The following is a 19,890-nucleotide window of genomic DNA, read 5'->3' as shown; positions in this document are numbered from 1 at the left end:
TGATTGGTTTATTCTTCCGCTTCTGCTTCCGACTCCGACAATCTTGTTTTTACAGGATCGTAAGCGACGGAGTCATAAGCGGATGCGGTGTTCTGCTTCCGACTCCGTCAGTTTTATTTTCACTAGATCGTATCACTCTGCGCTTCTGAGTACGACTCCGACTATGACCCCGTCACTAGTGAAAACCAGCCTTTAGGAAAGATTCTTACGGACATTGAATCTTTTTCCATGTGACTGGATCATCGGTTAATTTTAGCATGTTACTTTGACATTTGCAGTTTGTGGAGCTGAAGGGCAGTGTCTTCAAAAGATTTGAGAAGAACAACTTATTCCAAATGGCCTGCAGTGGTATGATAACAAAACTAAATGAAAAAACTGATTGAATTCAATTTTAACTCTTGAGATGGCATGTTTCAGTTGACTCTAGAAAATTATATATAACATTTTATCTTTGTTTTTACGTGGGCTATTTTTTAAATTAATATCAAAAAACTTCCGTGAGTCATACCACAGAGAAGTAATCTTACTTTTTAAATAATCAGACCTTGGTTGTTCGAAAGGTGGATAACGCTATCCACCGGATAAATCACTATCCAGCGGATAGCGTTGTTTGTTTTATAACACTTATCCGCTGGAAAGCGATTTATCCGGTGGATAGGGTTATCCAGCCTCCGAACAACTGGGGCCGGGACCGGTACCAATTGTCACGTGGGTGTGTACGTTTTCCCGCGCTTGCCACGGGTTACACATTATATTTTTGCTGCGAGCTGTGATTGGTTCATTTCGTCATGTGCGCTTTGTGATTGGTCAGATGCTGAGAAAACGGCTCAAGTCAGTCTCTAAATTTGTGTGGCGTTTCAATTTGAGACATGTACTCGTAAAACGCATCTTTTTTCTCTCCCATCTTCGGTGTGGCTTACTCTCCATACCGAAAGCGGAGCTTTCTAAGAATGCTTGCTTGATGGACGGCGATGTTAATGGGGTTTTGTTAAAATGCTGGCGCCACAAAGCACATTGAAGCGTTTTAGAGTGGACGGAAGGCCAAACCGGAGAAAGAAGTTGTGCTTTCAAAACTTTGTTTTCAAATTTATCTTGATGGTGTGGACACGGCCTTGTATAACTTTAATCTGCGATAGGTTGACTTTGTGTTGCTCACAACACTGTATAAATTTTCGCTATTCTTTTTATGCAGATATCAGAGAGAGATTCTATTACATAGTGTTAGTATCAATTGTCACCCTTCGAAATTTGACAGAATTTAACTGGAACCTTGGTAAGTAATTGTATGCTGTAACCTGTACTTTAATCCACGGTTTTATCCGGTTGAAGGTCGGTTCACACTAGGGGACATCTTAGTAGGGACAAGCTCCTTCGTGTGATTGGTTGATTTCTGTTGTAGCGGGGACAGTTTGCGAGAGCAGTGCTTACGATGCAACATTAAAAATATAGGTCATTTCGTCTCTGCTTCATGAAGCATGAATTCAAACCAGCTGAATTTCATGCAACACGTTGCGGAGACAAAAGTTTTTCGCCGCAACATAACTTTTTCGTAAAAACGGACGCGTCACACGAGGAAAACTGTCGCTGCAACATGGCGCGGTTTATGTCCCCGCAATATTATGTCTTCTAGTGTGTGCCGACCTTGAAGCCGCCGAGAAAAGTGTCATGAATTTTTAGTCTATACATCAATACAAAGGTAGATTTTAAAATAACTTTAGTACTTTTTGAGGTGTTTAAAAGTACACGTTTAGCGGAAAATGGTCAACCTTAAACGAAATTGTTTTGTCCTTGTAGAGCATCTGTACGTTATCTGCCCGTACCTGTTGGCTGTGTTGTCTTCTGAGTACTTTGTGGATTGGATCAAACACGCTTTTATCACTAAGTTCAACAACATTCCTGTTGAGGTATGTTTTATTTATCGTCGTTTAATTCTTTTACCTCATTTTGGTTTTACTACGATATTTCTGTTTGGACGGGCCTTGTTGAAGAGATTTTCGTATTGGACGTGCGATCTGGCCATTACATGTATTTTTTTAATAGTTTAAAACGTGATCGTAACCATTGTGTTGCGTCGCTACCAGACACATTCCACTCTCACAGTGCTTCTCCCCACCCGAAGGGCAAATAGATACAGGAAAAGTGTTAGGGCGATATCACAAAATACAGGGCGGGGGGGCGGGGGGGAGTAACCCTCAAATATCCAACCCAAGGCCCGGAAACTCGTAAACAGCTTCCTAAGCACCACCAGTTATAGGTTGCTAAGGTTACTGATTTTGTCCCTTAACCGTTTTGTTTCAGGTTTATTGTGAGTACAGAGCTCTCCTCGCCGAGGATGCCACGTCAAGTCGACAAAAGAACGTTAGAATTTCGCACTTTATTATTTCCATGCAGTTGAATTACAAAGTTTCTCAAAAGCAACTTTGTCATCTTCGTGTACAGAGATCTGTAGTACCAACCCCTTCCCTCCAACCCTCCACAATCTTGTGTCCCGCCGAAATTACTATCTTGTTCCACGAACATAACAATGCAATAAACAGATATTCTGTGCAATGGTTGATTTCAGTGTCTATTATTGTTTACAGAGCTTTAATTATTGATTAAGAAGAGTTATTCTGTGTTTCGTGTTAGGTCGGATCTGCATTTTTGTATAGCCCTGATGTGATTGCTACTATTTCCTGGCGTCGGTGCATGAGCTTATTTTTGCTGTAAACTCAAATCTAGCACCTCTACAGCTGAGTTTCAAAGCAGTTGACTGAAAAAAGTCCCTGTTCTATGAAATCTGATAAAACTGATGGTTGGTATGTTTGTATATTTGTATTTCAGGCCCATGCTGATCATTTTGACCTTGTTTCTCGTCGAATGGGTTTTATTCCCCTTCCACTTGGTTCTCTGGTAAGTATCACAGTTTCTTTTACGGTTGCCGTAGTAACTATTACTAAGTGAACCACAGGCAGCCCAGGCTTGCGCTATGACTACTGAGCGGTTGGTTAAACCAAGAAAATAGCGGACTTGTCATACCTTGAAGACTTACGTCACGTACACCAGATCTTCAAGAATTAACCCTCAGTCTTTCAAACTACCTCCTTCAAAATCTCTCTTTCGTTTAGCGGAAAAAGAATAGAATATTCAGCACCACCGTCTTTGGTCATACGCTGGGAAAACGTTAGGGGTCTTAGCCCCGTGCACATTACGCCGGAGAAATTAGAAAACGCAACAATCACCGGTCATTTTGGATTTGTGTTTGAGGAAAACTCGGTCAGGAAAATCACGTGATTATCGTGACTACACCGTTTACTAAAAGCTCCGTTTTCAAAATGTTTTTCCTCCATACCAAAACGCAAAGCCGGTGTTCTCAAATTCGTCCGGTTCGAAGAGCGTTTTCGAAAAGCTCCGCCGGTTTTCGTGACAGATTAGCGCGGACGGTAGACCTAACCTAGAAATGAAACTCCTTTTTCAAATTTCTCCAGCGTACTCTGGACGCTGCCTTACATTACGCGTGTGAAGTTTCTTTAGTATAGACTCACAAATGGAATGAAGCCAACGTTTCAAGAAGTCTGCTTTTCCACTCGGCCACACCTAATAGAGTTGGAAGTTTTCACTTTGAAAATCATTTTGAAAAAATTGTCCGTCTTCGTTGGAAAAGGTCACTGTTTCTACGGTTTAATGTGGACGATAGGTGAAAACGCACCGCCGTGTGGTTTTGAATAAAAACCGTTTTGTATTGTGGTGTTTGCAGGTTGTTAGAGAGGTTGCTCAGTCGGTGAAGCTTCATGGTTTAGCTGGAGTTTGCCTGCTGTTGATGACTTTTGTCTTGTGAGTACAGCTGTATCAATAACAATAATTTTCTAACTGCTCTTTATCCATCCTGTAAGAGGGTTAGGCATTGGAATATTAAATTTCCCTGCTGAAGTGATGAAGACCTTCATTTTCGTTTCCTTTCATTTTCGTCTGTGTGAACCTGTGATTTCATAACAACAACACAGCAACAAAAACGTTTATTTCACCTCAGAGTTAGAAATTAAAATGTTTTGCTACAGTAAAACAAAAATGATAGGGGTGCTGGCTACCTGAAATAACCTAAGAGTTAAAAATGCCAGGCAGCTAGTTAAAATATATTTTACATGTTTAGGTCAGGACACAAACAAACAACACATAGTTAGAGTAGCGAGCGACTACATTTCGAAACACCTCGAAATTTGTCAAAAATACTCAGCCACCCTTTGCATTTTTAACTCTCTTCTCGGTGTTTGGAAAAGCGGTCAAACATGGTCTTGAGTGTTTGATATATTACGTGAAAAACTTGATTTAACTTGCCATCTTGTCCTCTACACAGCCTTACGTCCGTTAAAGTGTTAAACAGCATCATATTCCTCGGAAAAGCTACTCAATACGTCAAACAAAAACAAGACCAGGAAGTTGTGAACACGCCGCAGGGTAACCTCGCCTCATCGCGACTCCTCAAGTCCCAGGACTCCGTCACTCTGTTAGATTCGGCCCAGTCTTCCAGCGCCTCTTTAGTCGGCGAACGGCGGGATATGGGACCGGGTGGAGCGGGAGAACAGACGAAACGGCGTACAAAAACATTGGCAGAAATAGATAGATACACACTTTGTAGTAAAGAAATAGTTTTATTTTAATAAGACATTATGTAGAGTTTGTGCACTGAGAATGAGGTGGAAAAAGTTTTCCCGATTTAGAAAACTCGCTCTCAAAATGCACTAACATTAAAACCGCGCTGTCAAAGATTTGTACTCATGAAAATAAAGGTAGTTTGGTAAAGGTAATGTTAAGTCTGCATACGAGCAAAGTGGTTCATCAGGCCGGCGCTTATCTCCGGTTTCAGTAGTATGAAGAGACTATGAGTATTTCTACTCCGCCCTGAATGCGATGCTAGTCCATCGCAGGGTTACCCCCCACTGGTCAAAGGTCGCCGGAAAAATGTGAAAACGCAGCTTTATTTCTACGGTTAGGCCTACCGTCCACACGAATCTATCATGATAACGGATCTTCTCGAAAACGATGACATCACGATAATAAAGTGATTTCCCTGTCCAAGTTTTCCTCAAACAAATCCAAAATGACCGGTGATTGTTGCGTTTTCAAATTTCTCCGGCGTAGTGTGGACGGAAATCATTTGATGCGTTTGCTAAAGGGACAGTTCAACATTTGAAAGAGCGGTCGCGCGAGTCATAAGAAAATCCGCCTCTTTTTTTCAAAATCTATATGAGCCAGTAACATAGCCCAACTTAGAACTCTTTTCTAAAATACAGAGATAAAGGGTTCTTTTTTTCCTTCTTGTACAGAAGTAACGGAAGAACATGGTTGTTATATAAATACAGATGAAATTCTGCCGTTTAGTAATGTATTCCCTCATTTTTACTGTAAAATGTACCTTGTAAACTATCAAGTTGGTCAGGGTAAGTGAAACAACAAAACATTAATTTTAGGTGGAGAATGTTAGCGTTACTGCGCCTTTCAATAACATGCGGACTCTAAAATTGAAAGCTCAACCGACAAATGCGTTTTTCGCTACCGTCAGTCAAATCTTCGGCGGCTCCTCCCAACTTCCGATTACTGTCGAGCGCGCGGTAATCAAATCATTGAGCACAGTTTAGACAACGAAACAGTGCTCGGCAGTAGTCGGAAGCTGGAAGGAGCCGCCGAACATTTGCTTGACGGTAGCGAAAAACGCATTTGTCGGTTGAGCTTTGGGTCCGCATGTCATTGAAAGGCACAGTAATGATCTTATATGCTCTAGCTGTAACCAATAGCATGGAGATGTAAGGAAGGGTAGTGGAGGAGGGTGTCAACGGGGTTAACCGTTAGCGAGCCATAAAGGTGGATGAAGTCAGATGAAGAGAAATGATGAAGGTGGATTAAGTTAGATGAAGGCGAATGAAGGTGATGAATGAAGATGGATGAAGATGGATGAAGTCCAGAGGAGGTGAATGAAGTTGGATGGAGGTGAATGAAGCTGGATGAAGGTAAATAACGTTAGAGTGATGGATGAACTTAGACTAAAGGAAATGAAGGTGGATAAAGCTAGATAAAGGTAAATGAAGGTGAATAAAGTTAAATGAAGGTAAGTGAAGGTGGAGGAAGGTCAGTGACGTTAGACTAAGTTGAACAGCGACGTAATATGAAGTTGAATGAAGCTAGATGGCCGCATGACCGTTAATAAGGGTGAAGGAAGGTGAAGGAAGTTAGATGAAGGAATATGAAGGTAGATAAAGATGGATGGAAGGAAATGATGGTGGATGAAGTTAAATGAAGGTGTCGTGGCATTCCTCACATGGAGTATGGTACATTACATGTCCCCATACATCACATATACCTACACCCCCCGAGGGGAGGGGCTCCTTTATAAAAAGGACAGGGTTGCTGGTTGGAAGTTTTGAAAAGAACCCCTAAGAGGTACCAAGATCCTGTTTTGTGGGCGTGGCTTAAAATTTTTCTCACCCCTAAGAGGTAACAACTTTAAAACAAAACATCCCCTGTCGTATTTTTTCGGCTCAATACCCTAAAGGTACCGAAACTTTAGGTCACGCTGTGGACCTTTTGAGACTGAACACACCAAGAGGTACCAAAACCGTTTTATCAAGCCCTAAAAGGTACAAAGGGCACCCCTGTCTTTTTTATATGAGAGTCCCCACGCCCGGGACATAACTACTCCGGTGACGGCCGAGCCGGAAAAACTGGGCCCTAATTTATTCAAAAATTGCAGCACGTGTAACATTTGACCTTCGTGTAGCTAGGATGAGATGGAAGAGTCTCCGAGTTTATGATTAGGTAAGCGTTTGTGCTGGACGTAGCTGGTTCATAGAATGTTTGAGGGATTCACAAGCTGCAGAAGATCAAGAAGTAAGCTCGAGGTAAGTTAATCAAACGATTGGCCTTCAAACTCTCGTAAGCGCTGAAGTTCAGTGTACAACAAGATGTTTGATTTACTAACATGTGAATGGCTACCTTTTTCTGGGCCTGAAGTGTAATCTCATGTTTGTTAAGCTTTTTGTGTTAAGTTCTTTTGAGACTGGGAAACTTGCATGGCGGCTGTATATTACTGGTGCAAAATTAGTCTCTGCACTTAACTAGCAACATTGTGTATCTAAGGTTTCAGGTTTTTTAACCTTTCTGTGGTTTGAGCCTGCACTGATAATAATGCACCATGCCAATCAATGTACACCCCTTGCTCTCCCCCCCCCCCCCCAACCCTGAGGGTTAGGTGGGGTTTCCCTGTTAAATGGGCCAATTTCAGTCTATAAAATGCCCCTCCTTGATTCACCTGTAGCCTTTTTCTCTGCACCTGTAGTAAATTTGTTACTTTGTGGGTAAATTCTATCAGCAACAGGCAATTTCACCTGTTGCATCAAGGGAAAATCAAGCATGACATATCAAAATTTCTGCAGAGAAGGAAGGAACAGCTACTGAAAGTTTCAGCCCCTTAGAGTAAATCGTCTTTTCAAAACTTTTGAAAAAACCTCATAGGGGGGTGGCATCCACTCCCCCCCCCCAACCCCTTGTACATGCAAGGAAAAAAATTTAGGTAAAGAGTTTCAATCTTTGTCTAAGTTATGTCTGCCATTTTGTCTGTCTGAGCTCAGTTTTTGTCTGAGCTGTCAATCATTTTCAATTTCACCATTTTGCACTCAATTTCACTTTTCTGCACTGATGAAATTGTACTGATTTGGGATTGATTGACAAGTTCCTAGCCAATCAGAATACAGAAATTGTCACTTGTATATTATTATTTAAGAAAATTTGTGCCATCGGGTCATGTGATCTGTCTTGGGTAAGCAATCTAAACATGGCCAACTTAGAGTGAAAAACACGCTGATTTGGATGAAAAGTCTTGGCAAATATAAAAGCACCTGGAAGGGTTTGGAGAAAAATAGATTGGCTCCAAAAGATACATATTAAGGGGAGCTATGAAATAGGAAATAATAAATTGCTTTACAATGATACACAACAGTCCATGAACCATACATGCAGCTGCTAAAAGTCAGAATTTCTTGTAGGAAACCCAAAAGCCATGCATGAGAGATTACCTTTTGTTTACCAGGTATACACCACATGAAGCAGTCTTCCATAGGTGACAACCACAGTTAATATTCTGAAATGTTATTTTGGATTATAGTAATCTCAGCAGCAGCAATCCTTTCCAATTTTCTTTATTTCATTTTTTTCCTGTATCCCTTAAAGTGTATATGACACGAAAAATAATTTCTGCTTATTTGAAAGGCCTTTCAAAATACAGAAGAATGGTGTTTTTCTTTTTGAAATATCTTTTTTCGTTTTAGAGATATTGACATTTTTCTATTATGCAAATTAGATCAGTGATGACGTCATATTGTTTGCAACTAAAAAGTGTAAAATACTGAATAAACGATATCTCTGGAAATATTGAAGCAGTGTTCTTGAAACTTGGCACCAAAAATGTGCATCACAAAAGAAACAAAATGACACCATTAGTGCTGTTGCCATAGCAACTCTGTTGGCTCCAGTCTCTTTCCATCAAAGAAACAAATATCCCCATTTGCAACCTATAAAGTGAGAAAAAGGGTCCTACTTGGAACAGACATAGTTCCCATATTGTCTTAACTCCCATCATTAGATTGGGAGGGGTAGATTGTTCTTGGTTTAAGACAAAAACTGGGAATTTCAGCTTTTATAATGACAGCACCAGCGGCAAAAGTGTTGTCATGGCAACAGCACTAAGGATGTCATTTTGTTTCTTTTGTGATACACATTTGTGGTGCCAGGTTTCAAGAACACTGCTTCAATGTTTCCAGAGATATTGTTTATTCTGTGTTTTCCACTTTTTAGTTGCAAACCTTATGACGTCATCACTGATGTAATTTGCATAATAGAAAAATGTCAATATCTCTACATGAAAAACAAAAAAAGATATTTCAAAAAGAGAAATGCTGTTCTTCTGTATTTTGAAAGGCCTTTCAAATAGGCAGAAATTATTTTTCGTGTCATATACACTTTAACTATCACCAGCAAGCTTGCAGTAAATTTATAAAAATGCTTCTTTCAACAGTTTGTGGATGACTCATGATGTTGGAACAAGTCGCAAAAGATCTGGAAGAAGCCTCTTTAAGTTGTGTTTAACTGCAGCAGGTGTGTCCAGTTTCTTCTCTAGTATTTCATACTTTGGATATCAACTAGTCTCCTATATTGCTGTGGTTACTCAGGGGTCGTCCGTGACACCAGAGAAATGTTGCATGATGATGCTTGTAAAGGAGACTGTATACATTGTATTGGCTTACTTAAACACATGATTTTCAGTTTGTTTTAAACTAATAGGAAACATTACCCCTGAATCACTTTGGGAAATATGGCCAATCAGCCTAACCTGGGTTGGTGATTCCAACTTGTGCTGGGTGGGTTTAATGATTAAGAGGCTTTTAGTGGCAGGAAAACTTTTTACTCCATTTTAAATTTTAGTTTAAAATATTCACTGGTCAGAAATTTAAATCAAAAAGTGGTGAAAATCTCTTTTTTTTTGTGATGTGACTTAGTTGGGGACATAAGCCACAAATTTTTTTGTTCTGAATTTATTAACTATTGAATGTATGCCAAAATTTGCCCAGACTGGTTTCTGTCGTTAATTTACAGTACACGAAAAAAGAATCTCTGGTACCGTAAGATTAAAAGTTTAAGAACTTTATAATTTTGGTGAGGGCAGCTGAAAGCCAGTTACCTGATGCATATATCAATACTCTCTAGTTCACTGACAAAATGATATAGGAAAGTTATCTCTGCAGCATCTCTGTTCAGTAAAACATGATGAATTATTTTATACACTGATTGAAATGATTTCACTCAGAGTTGGCTGACTGATATGGGAGGAATACGTGATAGCAAATTATCCTTCTCAATTGGCAAACAAACAGTCAAGGAGATATTATCTTGATGTAAAAGCCAAATTCTCAGAACCTTCTGTCAAATGTTGTATAGAAAATTTAATCAGTTTTAGGCTTGCAGTTGTTATTAACTAAGTGATTGATTTTGACTTGAAAAGGATTTTTTTTCATGTTTCACCCCGTAATTTTCAAGACATTTTGACTCGGATTAGTTGCTTATTTATTGGAATATGTCAAATTTTTAATTCTCAGTAGGAGTTAAGTGCAGTATTCTTCATTTTCACACATTAATAATTCAGTCATTTTAAACAAAGGATATCATGACCATGACAATGTTTGGAACTTGATCTCAATAGACCATGTTACAGTTGTCTGCTCAGTGACCTGGCCTTTGTATGGCAGCGAGGCTAGAGTTGACCTTGTTTTGATACAGACCTCACTGCTTTTGTTGTGTAAAACAAGTTGTTCTGATGCTAACTAGGTGCATTTACATGACAAAAGCAGTGAGGTCTGTATCAAAACAAGGTCAACTCTTGCCTCGCTGCCATACAAAGGCCAGGTCACTGAGCAGACAACTGTAAAATGGTCTATTGACCTTTTTAGCTTCAGCGGTTTGTTTTCCCATTTCAGACCACGTGATATTCTCTAGAGAACTGTTCTTTTTATTCGTATACACGGGACAATTTGAAAATTTGAAAGTGAGAATTCTCAAAAGTATCATCACATGGTTCTGAAATGGGGCAACAAACTGCCCAAACTTGAAAGGTCTATTAGCATAGATTTTTACGATTTTATTTCTCCGTTTTCCCGTTAGTTTCTATTGAGAAGATATATCAAACACTCAAGACCATGATTGATCAAATTTTCAAACGCCTCAACTTTCGTTAAAATACTCTGCCACGCGTCTTAATTTCAGCTCTCTTCTCAGTGTTTGGAAATGTGGTCACGGTCTTTCGTGTTTGGTATATTCGATTTAGACTGCTCGGCTAACACGCTGGTTTAGGGAACTCAAATCAAATAAAAAGCCTCCGCTTGGGTATATGTCAGCATTTAACAAAAATTTTGGGCAATCTCAGCGTGAAATATCTCAGAAAGGTTCTGATATAGATAAAATAGTGTTATGTTTTGAAGGTTGTGATATTTTAAAAAATTTTGTATTTGCCTTTCTTTCAGGTACAAAGCCGGTGACATGAACTAGAAGAGTACACGTTAAGAGCAAGGCAAAGAGTTGTTGAAATAAAATATCTTGAATAATCTCAGCTCCTGTTAATTTGAAAACAGAAATCGGACATGTCCTTCAGAGAAGTGGTTCTGTAATTAGTCAATTCGTCGCGAGAAAACTCGAGAAAAAACTAAGTCTTTAGGCGGGAAAATATTTGCGCTTTTAAAAGAGACCCAAAAAAGTCCAAAAAAATACTAAGTCTTTTGGCGGGAAAATATTTACGGCTTTGAAAGGGTTCAAGAAAAACGTCGAGAAAAAAAAACGAAGTCTTTTGGCGGGAAAATTGTCCTTAGAGGAAAAGGGCTGTGTTTTTGAATGGCATCTGGTTTTCAGTCAAAAATATACTAAGTCTTTTGGCGGGAAAAATCTTGCACTGTGCAAATGATTTGTCTCATCAAAAGTCTAAATATATGTTTGATTTCTGACAAGACCCTGTTCAAAAGCGCAGAACTTTTTTTCTTCACGGCAACCCTACATAGTCAAAAAATAGTAAAAGAGATAGCCTACATTTTCACTAGTTTACAGGCCCCTTTTAAAAGCGCGAATTTTTTAATTTATTTGTGTATTGAACAAGTCAAATGACAATAGATGATAGACACCATTAAAGTTGTGAAAACATTTTATTGATTGCTTTCATTTTATTAGGTAATTAAAGTAAACATTGTACTTGATTACAACACTTAAATACAAACAATGATTATACAATACTTTTTAAGTCGCAAAACCTGGATATTATAAAATAACTTACTCAAGTGTCAGCAGAAAAATAACTAAGGCGGAACATGGAAAATACTTTAAACGAATACTGCGGCTTTACAAGCTAAACTTTTAAGTCTAACGACCGCTCGTAAATGGAAAAAAATACCACTAACAATCTTGTTTATAAAGTTAGAATACAATTTTGGCTTGATTAATACTTTTTGGTTGCAACGAATATTTAAAACGCCTGACTAGTAAAATATATAATTTGAAGAAACAGACAATTCAATTGTAAGGTCAGGTTTTTGAAGCAATTTTTCCATGTAAAATGAAAACTTAAATAATCACAAAACAAATTAATTCCTAAATTCGTGCAAAAAAACTCCTAAATAGAATACGCATTTTTTTCGGTGTAACCACAGGTTAAAATATTGCCGCCACAAAATAACACAACAGAACATGTAATCAACACGCGTTTTCACATGTTTTGATTACATGCCCCGTTACATTATTTTGTGGCAGCCGAAATAGCTACTTAGCTAGAGAATTTTGCTTGAATACGGTAATAATTGCGCGAGATTGAGCTTTGGAAAAGTATATTTCGGTCCCAAATGTCTATGACAGCCTTTAAACAAAGATTTTTTCTGATGGTCGAAAAAAAAAACCTCTTAAAAAGTTAAATTAACCTGTAACTATTTTGTGTTATATTCCTGACTTCTTTAAGAACTCTTAAATTGTCCTCTGAGGCTGCATGTCTCCTGAATTGTGATCCACCTCATTCAGTAGGCTCTCAGTGAAGACACTAAGAGGGAACAAAAATGTACGGGTCAAAATATGGAAAACTTCAAAGATTTTCCAAGGCTACTACTACACGCGTTCAATTAGTTCAAATGATCTTTCATGAAAGTTTTCTGGTACATCTATTTTCATGCAAGGTAGTTTTTTCTTTCTTCTCCCAACTGTTTTACTTGAAATTGTCTTGTTATTTCAAGAAGAAAATAAATATTGATCAATCCAAGGGTTCACCAAATTGACGCACATAAATTAAAAGATAAATGACAGACATGGATACAAATGACATGGTTCGTCGAGATGAAGATCTTTTCTGCGAGAAACATTTTCTTTGCTATTTCAACTTGTCTCGAATCAATGCAATCGTTTTGTTTTCAAATTTTAACACGTGTGTTTGAATTTGTTTACCAGAAAAAGATGCAATTCTCAAGAGAACATCGCACGTTTTGAAATGGAAAATTTGCATAGGAACAAGTGGGAGGTGATGGGTGGATGGTGATAAAGTTAGTCAAACATACTTCAAAACACCTAGAGAACCGATAAATCAAATGCAAACCACAGGTCCATTAGCGTAAAATCATCTCGAGAGAGGTTCACAAATAACCCTTGGCTTCAAAATAAATACTAGCATAAATAACAGTGGTGTTCGCGAATTAAGAACTAATAAATTTCGCTAAAATCAAATATACCCTATTATTACAGTCGCCTCAAAACCAATTACTCATTTTTTGCGTTTTTCACAAGTGCATGAATAAACACGATCCAAATTAACATCTGAAAGAAAATCACAGTTTTCAAGGAATGATCCCATCGTATTTGCACGGCTTGTCGGCTCATCGGCGAAATGCCTTGCAAAAACTCCAAAACTTTTGATTTATTTATTGGCTTTAATTTGCCAAAAATTGAACATTCCTTTTGATATAGAAAAAACATTGAACGAAAACGTCAGCCGGTGGCGATACCCATTGGACGTAATTATTTGTTTGCATTCTGATCATACCATTGAAATGATTAGGACCTAGCCCCGTGGTAAATGCCTTGCACGAACAATTGTGGTAAGAGTCACGAAAAAGTTGGATAAAAACCTTTCAAATTAATCTTTTGCTTGACCGTTACAAAGTGTGGGGTAGGAACAAAATTATTTACCTAAATGGTAGTTTGAAAGCAATGAAGAAAATTTCATGTAAGGGGAATATTCATATGCATGGACGATTGGCACAATTGTTTGTTTGACTAATTTGGTAAATAAAACAAATCAAATGACATTCTTGTTTCAAGACATTCAAGCTGGAAATTTTCACGCTTGAGCGCCACTGCTTTGTTAGAAAAAGGCGATTTCCTGCATTTTGTTTGTTCAAAAAATCCACAGAGAATTCGTCGAGAATGGAACAACGAGACTGGCTCTACGACACCTAAATTACGTCGCAGTTTTGGCGATTTTTTTGTAGGAAATTATTCCTGTTTTAAGGATGTGGACGTACACAATTTGAACAATTTGAACAAGTCCACTTGTCAAAACAGGCTGGTGTTATTCATGAATAACATTCGTTTTTTTCTTAAAGTCAAGCTCCCCATTCACAAGCAGATTTCAAAATTGTTTAAAATCACCGGCTGCAAAGATTTAAATTTTGATTTTAGGAAGGACTCAATTTGTCGAATTAAAGTATAAAAGCCAGAAATTTTTTATCACTTCGGTAATTTATAACTTAAACAAGATCGCCAAATCTGTAGAGATACTGGCATAAAATTTTGCGTTGAGGAGCCCTTCAAACCATGGGTGTAACGGAAAAGTTACGTCACGCATTCAAAATTGTTACGGTTAAATCTTTCTCGATAAATTTTAGGAAATTTCACAAAGTTTGGTCAATTTGCAATCAACGATCATTGTAAACTAGCAGAAGTCGGTTTAAAATCAGCGCAGGAGTTTTTCTTTCTCCGAGGCATTAATTTTCTAATGCCCAGGGAGGTCAACATGATTCGCTTTAAGTTTTTTGGCATATCTATTCCCAAAGAGATCAACATCTTATTTTCTTCTTGCATTGCCGTGGTAGCTGTAAGCACATGTGCACATTACGGACCAATATTTCTTAGCAATCATTAAATTTAACCAGATTTACAAAAGCTTACCTCCACTCAACTCTTTACTTGTTATTTCCTCTTGCGATGTGCTTTCAAACTGTCGTTTAAGGGTGCTCCATCTGAAATTAAAATGGAAGGGTCAGAATTGGGAAATTCTATCCATGCAAAATTACTTCGCTGTTTTTGACAAGTTCAATCGGTTTTAATCAGATAGCACGTATCATATCCTGTGAGAACAGCATCTATAGCATTTTGGTTTTTCCCTCAACGGCAGTTCTATCTTGTGCCCGGATATACAGGTACAACGTTTCGTTTACGGATCAAAAATTCCCATCTGTTGTAATAGTTCGTTGTATCGCCATGGTAGCACTAGCCTCATGTACACATTTTGAACCTATTTTTCTTGATATTTACTTCGTAAGTTGTTATTATTATTATTATTATTATTATTATTATTATTAATCAGTTATTATTATTATTTTTTTTTTTATTTTTTATTTTTTTGCAGCTTACCTGCGTGCTTTTCTGTGCTGATGTTTTCCTCTTTCCATGTCCTGATAAAGATTTTAAACATTGCTGACCTGAAATTGATAAGAACAATTTCGGAATAAGCAAGCACACGTGCTATCTGGTAGAAAGGCAAGTTTATCTTGACCTCGGTATTTACCATCGAACAATATGTTCTACAATATCGACTAGGAAATAAATGAATTGATATGTCGATAGCCTGAATATCATGCATTTATCTAGTTTTTCAGATGTTAAAAGTGATCAACTTCTTACCACATTCAGTAAGATAACAGTAGTCACATATACACATTGTGGAACTATTTATATTACAAGATCGTAAAAACATACCTTCGCGTATTGAACCACTACGGATGGTTAGTTCCTGTCACGACTTATGAAGGTGGTCGCTCCAGCTATGCTTTATCGAAGTGTTTCTTAAATGGTATTGCACCTAAAAAAGAGAATAGTAAAGGTAGGATGAGTAAATGTCGTCATTGCAACAATTTTCTTCAGTACTGGTTCTCCGCGCGCAAGATGACCTATTTTCAAATCAAAAATTCTAAAACATTGGTAACATCTTGTTGAGAACTGCTTGAAAGTATGTAACGCAAACACATACAAAACTCACAACTGCTCTTACTTCAGCCTCTTACTTCAGCTCTTACTTCAGCCTCCAAAACGAGATAAACCGGTTAGTGATACATACTCCACAATTCCCTTCATGTTGACGGCTTTCACGACTATGTCCACCATTTATGTCCAACTTTCTCTTCAGTTAAGAGGTCAAACCTTCCTGACCACGAGAAATGAAAGAATAAAATGCAAATAAGTTCCCTATCGAGAGAAAAAACTCACACCTCAAGATTTGCACGTGAGAGTTGCACGGCGAGATTCCTGAGAAATCTTTTAAAATAGCCCTGTTCTCGGTAAACTTTTCGTATTTACATTACAATGTAACCTAACATGCATGCGAGGCAATTTCGGGCAATTTTGTTGTTTCTGCTAGAAATTGCCCCACATCCGTATTGGATTGCGCTGTAATGCAAATAAGAAAAGTTATCAGTAAAAAGGGCTTTAAACTGGATAGGTAATCTGCGACTATTTTTTATCTTTGTCATAATATAACCTTCGATATGGAGGTACGGGTAAACGCCTGGTTTTCACTAGCGACGCAAGCACAAACGCAAGCAGAAGCGCAAACACAATAATTCTTATTTCACCGTGAAAACGGCCTTAACGCAGGCATAAGCACAACCGCAAGTACACCTGAAAGACAAGAATCAAATTTTTTCCTTTTTCTTGTGCTTGCGCTTATGCTTGCGTTTGCGCTGCAACAAGTGAAAACGAAATACCGCTCAGGCATAACACAACCACAAGGATATTTACCACACGTGCTTGTTTTGGCCAATGAAAACACTGGATCCAGATTACCTCGCGCCCAAGTAAACAGTTCGGAATGTTCGGATGATTTTGCTTGTGCTTGTGTTTGCGTCGAATTTTGTTTTCACTTGGGTCATCCCTATTGTTTGCGTTTGTGCTTGCGTTGCTAGTGAAAACTAGGTTTGAACTACCGCTTATAAGCCCTGGGCTTATACAACTTCGTAAGGGCTTTTAGATGGACTTATAAACGGAGGGGCGTATAGACAGAATAAAAAAAACAGTCTCGAAACGAGCTACAGCTGCACATTTTGATCGAAAGAGGTTTTTCATTTACTGGCAATTAAGTTTGAAACACCACAATAAAACGAATTCAAAACAAGAAAAGCTAGAGAAGGGCTTTTATCCGAGTGGAGGTTAACCGGGGGGGGGGGGGGGGTTTATAAACGGCAGTTTACGACATATCTTGCAACTTAATCTGACGATGAAGAGGCCTATGAAAAGCTGGGTAGCAGGACTGGTTCTCGTTCAGCAACATCGAAATGGCATTTTGAGGCAAAAACCTTCCAGAATTTTCTTTAAAAAAAGAAAGAATTAGTAACGAGACGGTGCGACAGCGTTACTCGTGCTTCGCTTAAAAATAAAAGATGCATAGTTTTCTAACTGAAACAAGTGTAGTGAGCCTTTTGCTATTTTTAGCTATTATTATTATAATTATGGCGGCCAGATCGGCCAGGCGCGCGTGTTTCAAAAAATCCGAAAACTGCTCGGACACGAAGAGTTACCCGAAAAGCTCCCGAAACGTTTCTCTCGCATTTTTCAAAACGCCGGAAATTTTCCGACCCTAAAAACCTTCCAAATCTCAAAAAAAAATTTTTTTCGGGATTTTAAAATCTCAGCTATATGGGTAGCCGGGCCCTTTTTGGTGAAAACTAAATAACCAAATCCTAACATGAAGTAAAGAACGTTGGAGAAATGCACACCTGGCATGACACGGTCTCAGGCCACACGGAATTGTTTTTTGTTTTTATGAGCGTCGGTCACCTTCAGATCGGTCCACTACTCAAGGAACGTTAGCAAGTTAAGATGTTGCTACTGATCATGCGCAGATCTAAAATAGACGAAGCAGTCTCGAACCCAATCCATTTGCGCTCATTCTGTTTTATTCCTTCTAGTATGCCGTGAAACTATGCACAATATGAAAAAAAGGTCGTCCACGAGGGCGCATTGCCCGGCGTTGCCATTTTCCCCTCAGGGTCCGTCCACATTACGCCGGAGGAAATTGAAAACGGAGCTTTCACTCTGAAAACGGATCGAACGTTTTCAGGCCACACTACGCTGGAGGAATTTGAAAACGCAACAATCACCGGTCATTTTGGATTTGTGTTTGAGGAAAACTCGGGCAGGGAAATCACGTGATTATCGTGATGTCATCATTTTTGAAAAGCTCCTTTTTCAGATTTTTTTCCGTCCACACTAAAACGCAAAGCCGGCGTTTTCAAATTCCCCCGGTTTGAAGTGTGTTTTCCAAAAGCTCCGTTTTCGTGACGGATTAGTGTGGACGATAGGCCTAACCGTAGAAATAAAGCTGCGTTTTCAAATTCCTCCAGCGTAGTGTAGACGGGGCCTCGCACTTTCTTTCCCCCTCCTTCCGAGTTTTGGACAGAATATCCAATTAGAACCAGTGTGAATGAATAGGTGATTCCTCAGTATTGCATTGCGCATCCCTATTGCGTCATTAGCGCGCGCACATGAGCGCTAATGTACACAACGTATAGTAAGAGATTTCCCACAAGCTAAGCTCGACAGCGTAATAAATGCTCGTTTTCTCTTAAACGAGCATGGTGACTTATATTTTTTATTGCACAATTGTGGTGTACAAATTATCCTCTTTAGGTTACAAAATTAAAGAAAAAATTGTTCGGGAGGGAAAAAGGATATGCAAGATTAAGATATAGCTAAAGGAGAGCACAAAACCGTTGCTCGAGGATGCAAATTATGACCTCGAAAACAACGATTCGAGGAACATTCTGAGTCAATGTCGTTTAGAATTGTGTGATTTTTCTTATAAATTATATATTACATTGTTCCATGTGCCCGAGACTTTCTACCTATGTTTTAACGGGACCTTTGATTCCAGCTACCGCAAAATATAACGTGAACTGATGAAATAGGGAACATTAAGAGAAAGTTTCAAAAAAAATTGTTCAGTAACTTTTATTTCTGAGGAATCACCTCAAAACCATGGCTTAAAATTAAGGTGATTCCTTAGTATTGCATTGCGCTTCCCTACTGCGCACGATTTTCACTTCATTCACTGCGCGCGCACATGAGCGCGTGCGCGTACAAAACGTAAGAGATTTCCCTCTAACTAAGCTCGATAGCGAAATAAATGCTCCTTTTCTCTTAAACGAGCACGGTGACCCCCACTTTTTATTTCATAATTTCAATGAGAACAATATCCTCAATAACTGAGAAAAAAAATTACCGGAAATCTATCGCTACTTTTTTAGCAAATGAAATAAATACTACAGAGGGAGACATAACGGGACCAACAGCGCAAGTCCAAATTGTGTTTCCTTTAAAGGATAAAAAAATGCAGGGTATTTGAAGACATTTTTTCTGGGACGTAGATGAATAAACAATCAAAGAGAGTCAAACTCTGTGTGATATAACACACTGCATTGAAAAATAATCGAGCTTATTTGTTGCGCACGGAGATTACCAAAAGTCATCTAAATAACCGTATTTGTCATCATTGTGGAGTGAAAACAAGCACTGTGACCCCCTCTTTTTACTACGTTTTTAATATCTCCTTGTCCTGTAACAGCAGCATAACAAGTTTCATCGGAAATCTATGGCGTGTTCTTTCATTAGGGAATCACCTTAAGTGCATTGTTGCTCATGACAATAATTAGAAGCTTTAAAAAGTTTTATTGTGTTGAGACAGTGTGTGGGTGCGGTTTTTCGTTTTGTTGCTGTCATAACTATTTAAGGTCTTAAATGTTTGAATCTTCACACAAATTTTACGTCAGATGAATTGATATTATGCGTATGTTACTTAAGACAAATGAAACACAAAAGCGACCTAAATGTTAGAGAAAAAGGTAAGGATTGTAAAATGATAGCTATAGACCAGACGAAGTGAGCTGTTGCTATTTTTAAGGTGTTTCTGCGATTCAGACACGTTTTCAGTTCCATATAAAGGTTAATTGGTACGGAACATGACTAAACAGCTCAAAACGTGACTGTTAGTCTCTCAACCTCAAGTATCTCTGGCAGGGTTGAGGATCAGAGGTTGATTACCCCTCCACCCACCCTCCCAACCCCTACACCGGCCAA

General features: G+C 38.6%; 1 protein-coding gene and 2 long non-coding RNA genes across 5 annotated transcripts in view; 2 read left to right on the top strand and 1 right to left on the bottom strand.

The window, feature by feature from the left end:
- The window catches only part of LOC145477848 (transmembrane anterior posterior transformation protein 1 homolog), a 13,649-nt gene extending 7,189 nt beyond the window's left edge, over positions 1–6,460 (top strand). The window contains exons 8-15 of one of the 2 annotated variants that reach the window (XR_014048157.1): positions 279–348; positions 1,193–1,273; positions 1,795–1,904; positions 2,299–2,358; positions 2,824–2,892; positions 3,737–3,813; positions 4,334–5,871; positions 5,985–6,460. Coding sequence is in view for 1 of the 2 variants with exons in the window: in XM_081455692.1 (XP_081311818.1) it covers positions 279–348; positions 1,193–1,273; positions 1,795–1,904; positions 2,299–2,358; positions 2,824–2,892; positions 3,737–3,813; positions 4,334–4,637 (771 nt within the window). In the remaining variant the exon portion in view is untranslated. Of the gene's footprint in view, positions 1–278; positions 349–1,192; positions 1,274–1,794; positions 1,905–2,298; positions 2,359–2,823; positions 2,893–3,736; positions 3,814–4,333 lie in introns of both variants that reach the window. The other variant, XM_081455692.1, reaches the window with a different exon arrangement.
- A 105-nt stretch (positions 6,461–6,565) lies between these two features.
- LOC145477851 (uncharacterized) lies at positions 6,566–11,124 on the top strand. Its single transcript, XR_014048158.1, has 3 exons — positions 6,566–6,872; positions 9,044–9,123; positions 11,043–11,124. It is a non-coding gene; the product is annotated as an uncharacterized LOC145477851 (long non-coding RNA).
- A 1,305-nt stretch (positions 11,125–12,429) lies between these two features.
- On the bottom strand, positions 12,430–16,006 carry LOC145467858 (uncharacterized). 2 transcript variants are annotated; one of them, XR_014042131.1, is made up of 5 exons: positions 15,812–16,006; positions 15,520–15,622; positions 15,175–15,242; positions 14,710–14,780; positions 12,430–12,592 (listed from the first exon to the last, which is right to left on the bottom strand). It is a non-coding gene; the product is annotated as an uncharacterized LOC145467858 (long non-coding RNA). The 2 variants fall into 2 exon arrangements; XR_014042130.1 differs by having other exon boundaries at positions 15,520–16,006.
- Between the last annotated feature and the right edge of the window lie 3,884 nt (positions 16,007–19,890).

The sequence above is a fragment of the Orbicella franksi genome, chromosome 2 (assembly GCF_964199315.1).
Source record: "Orbicella franksi chromosome 2, jaOrbFran1.1, whole genome shotgun sequence".
Classification (NCBI taxonomy): domain Eukaryota; kingdom Metazoa; phylum Cnidaria; class Anthozoa; order Scleractinia; family Merulinidae; genus Orbicella; species Orbicella franksi.
The sequence above is the reverse complement of the archived record's forward strand: the minus strand, read 5'-3'. Positions and strand labels throughout refer to the sequence as shown.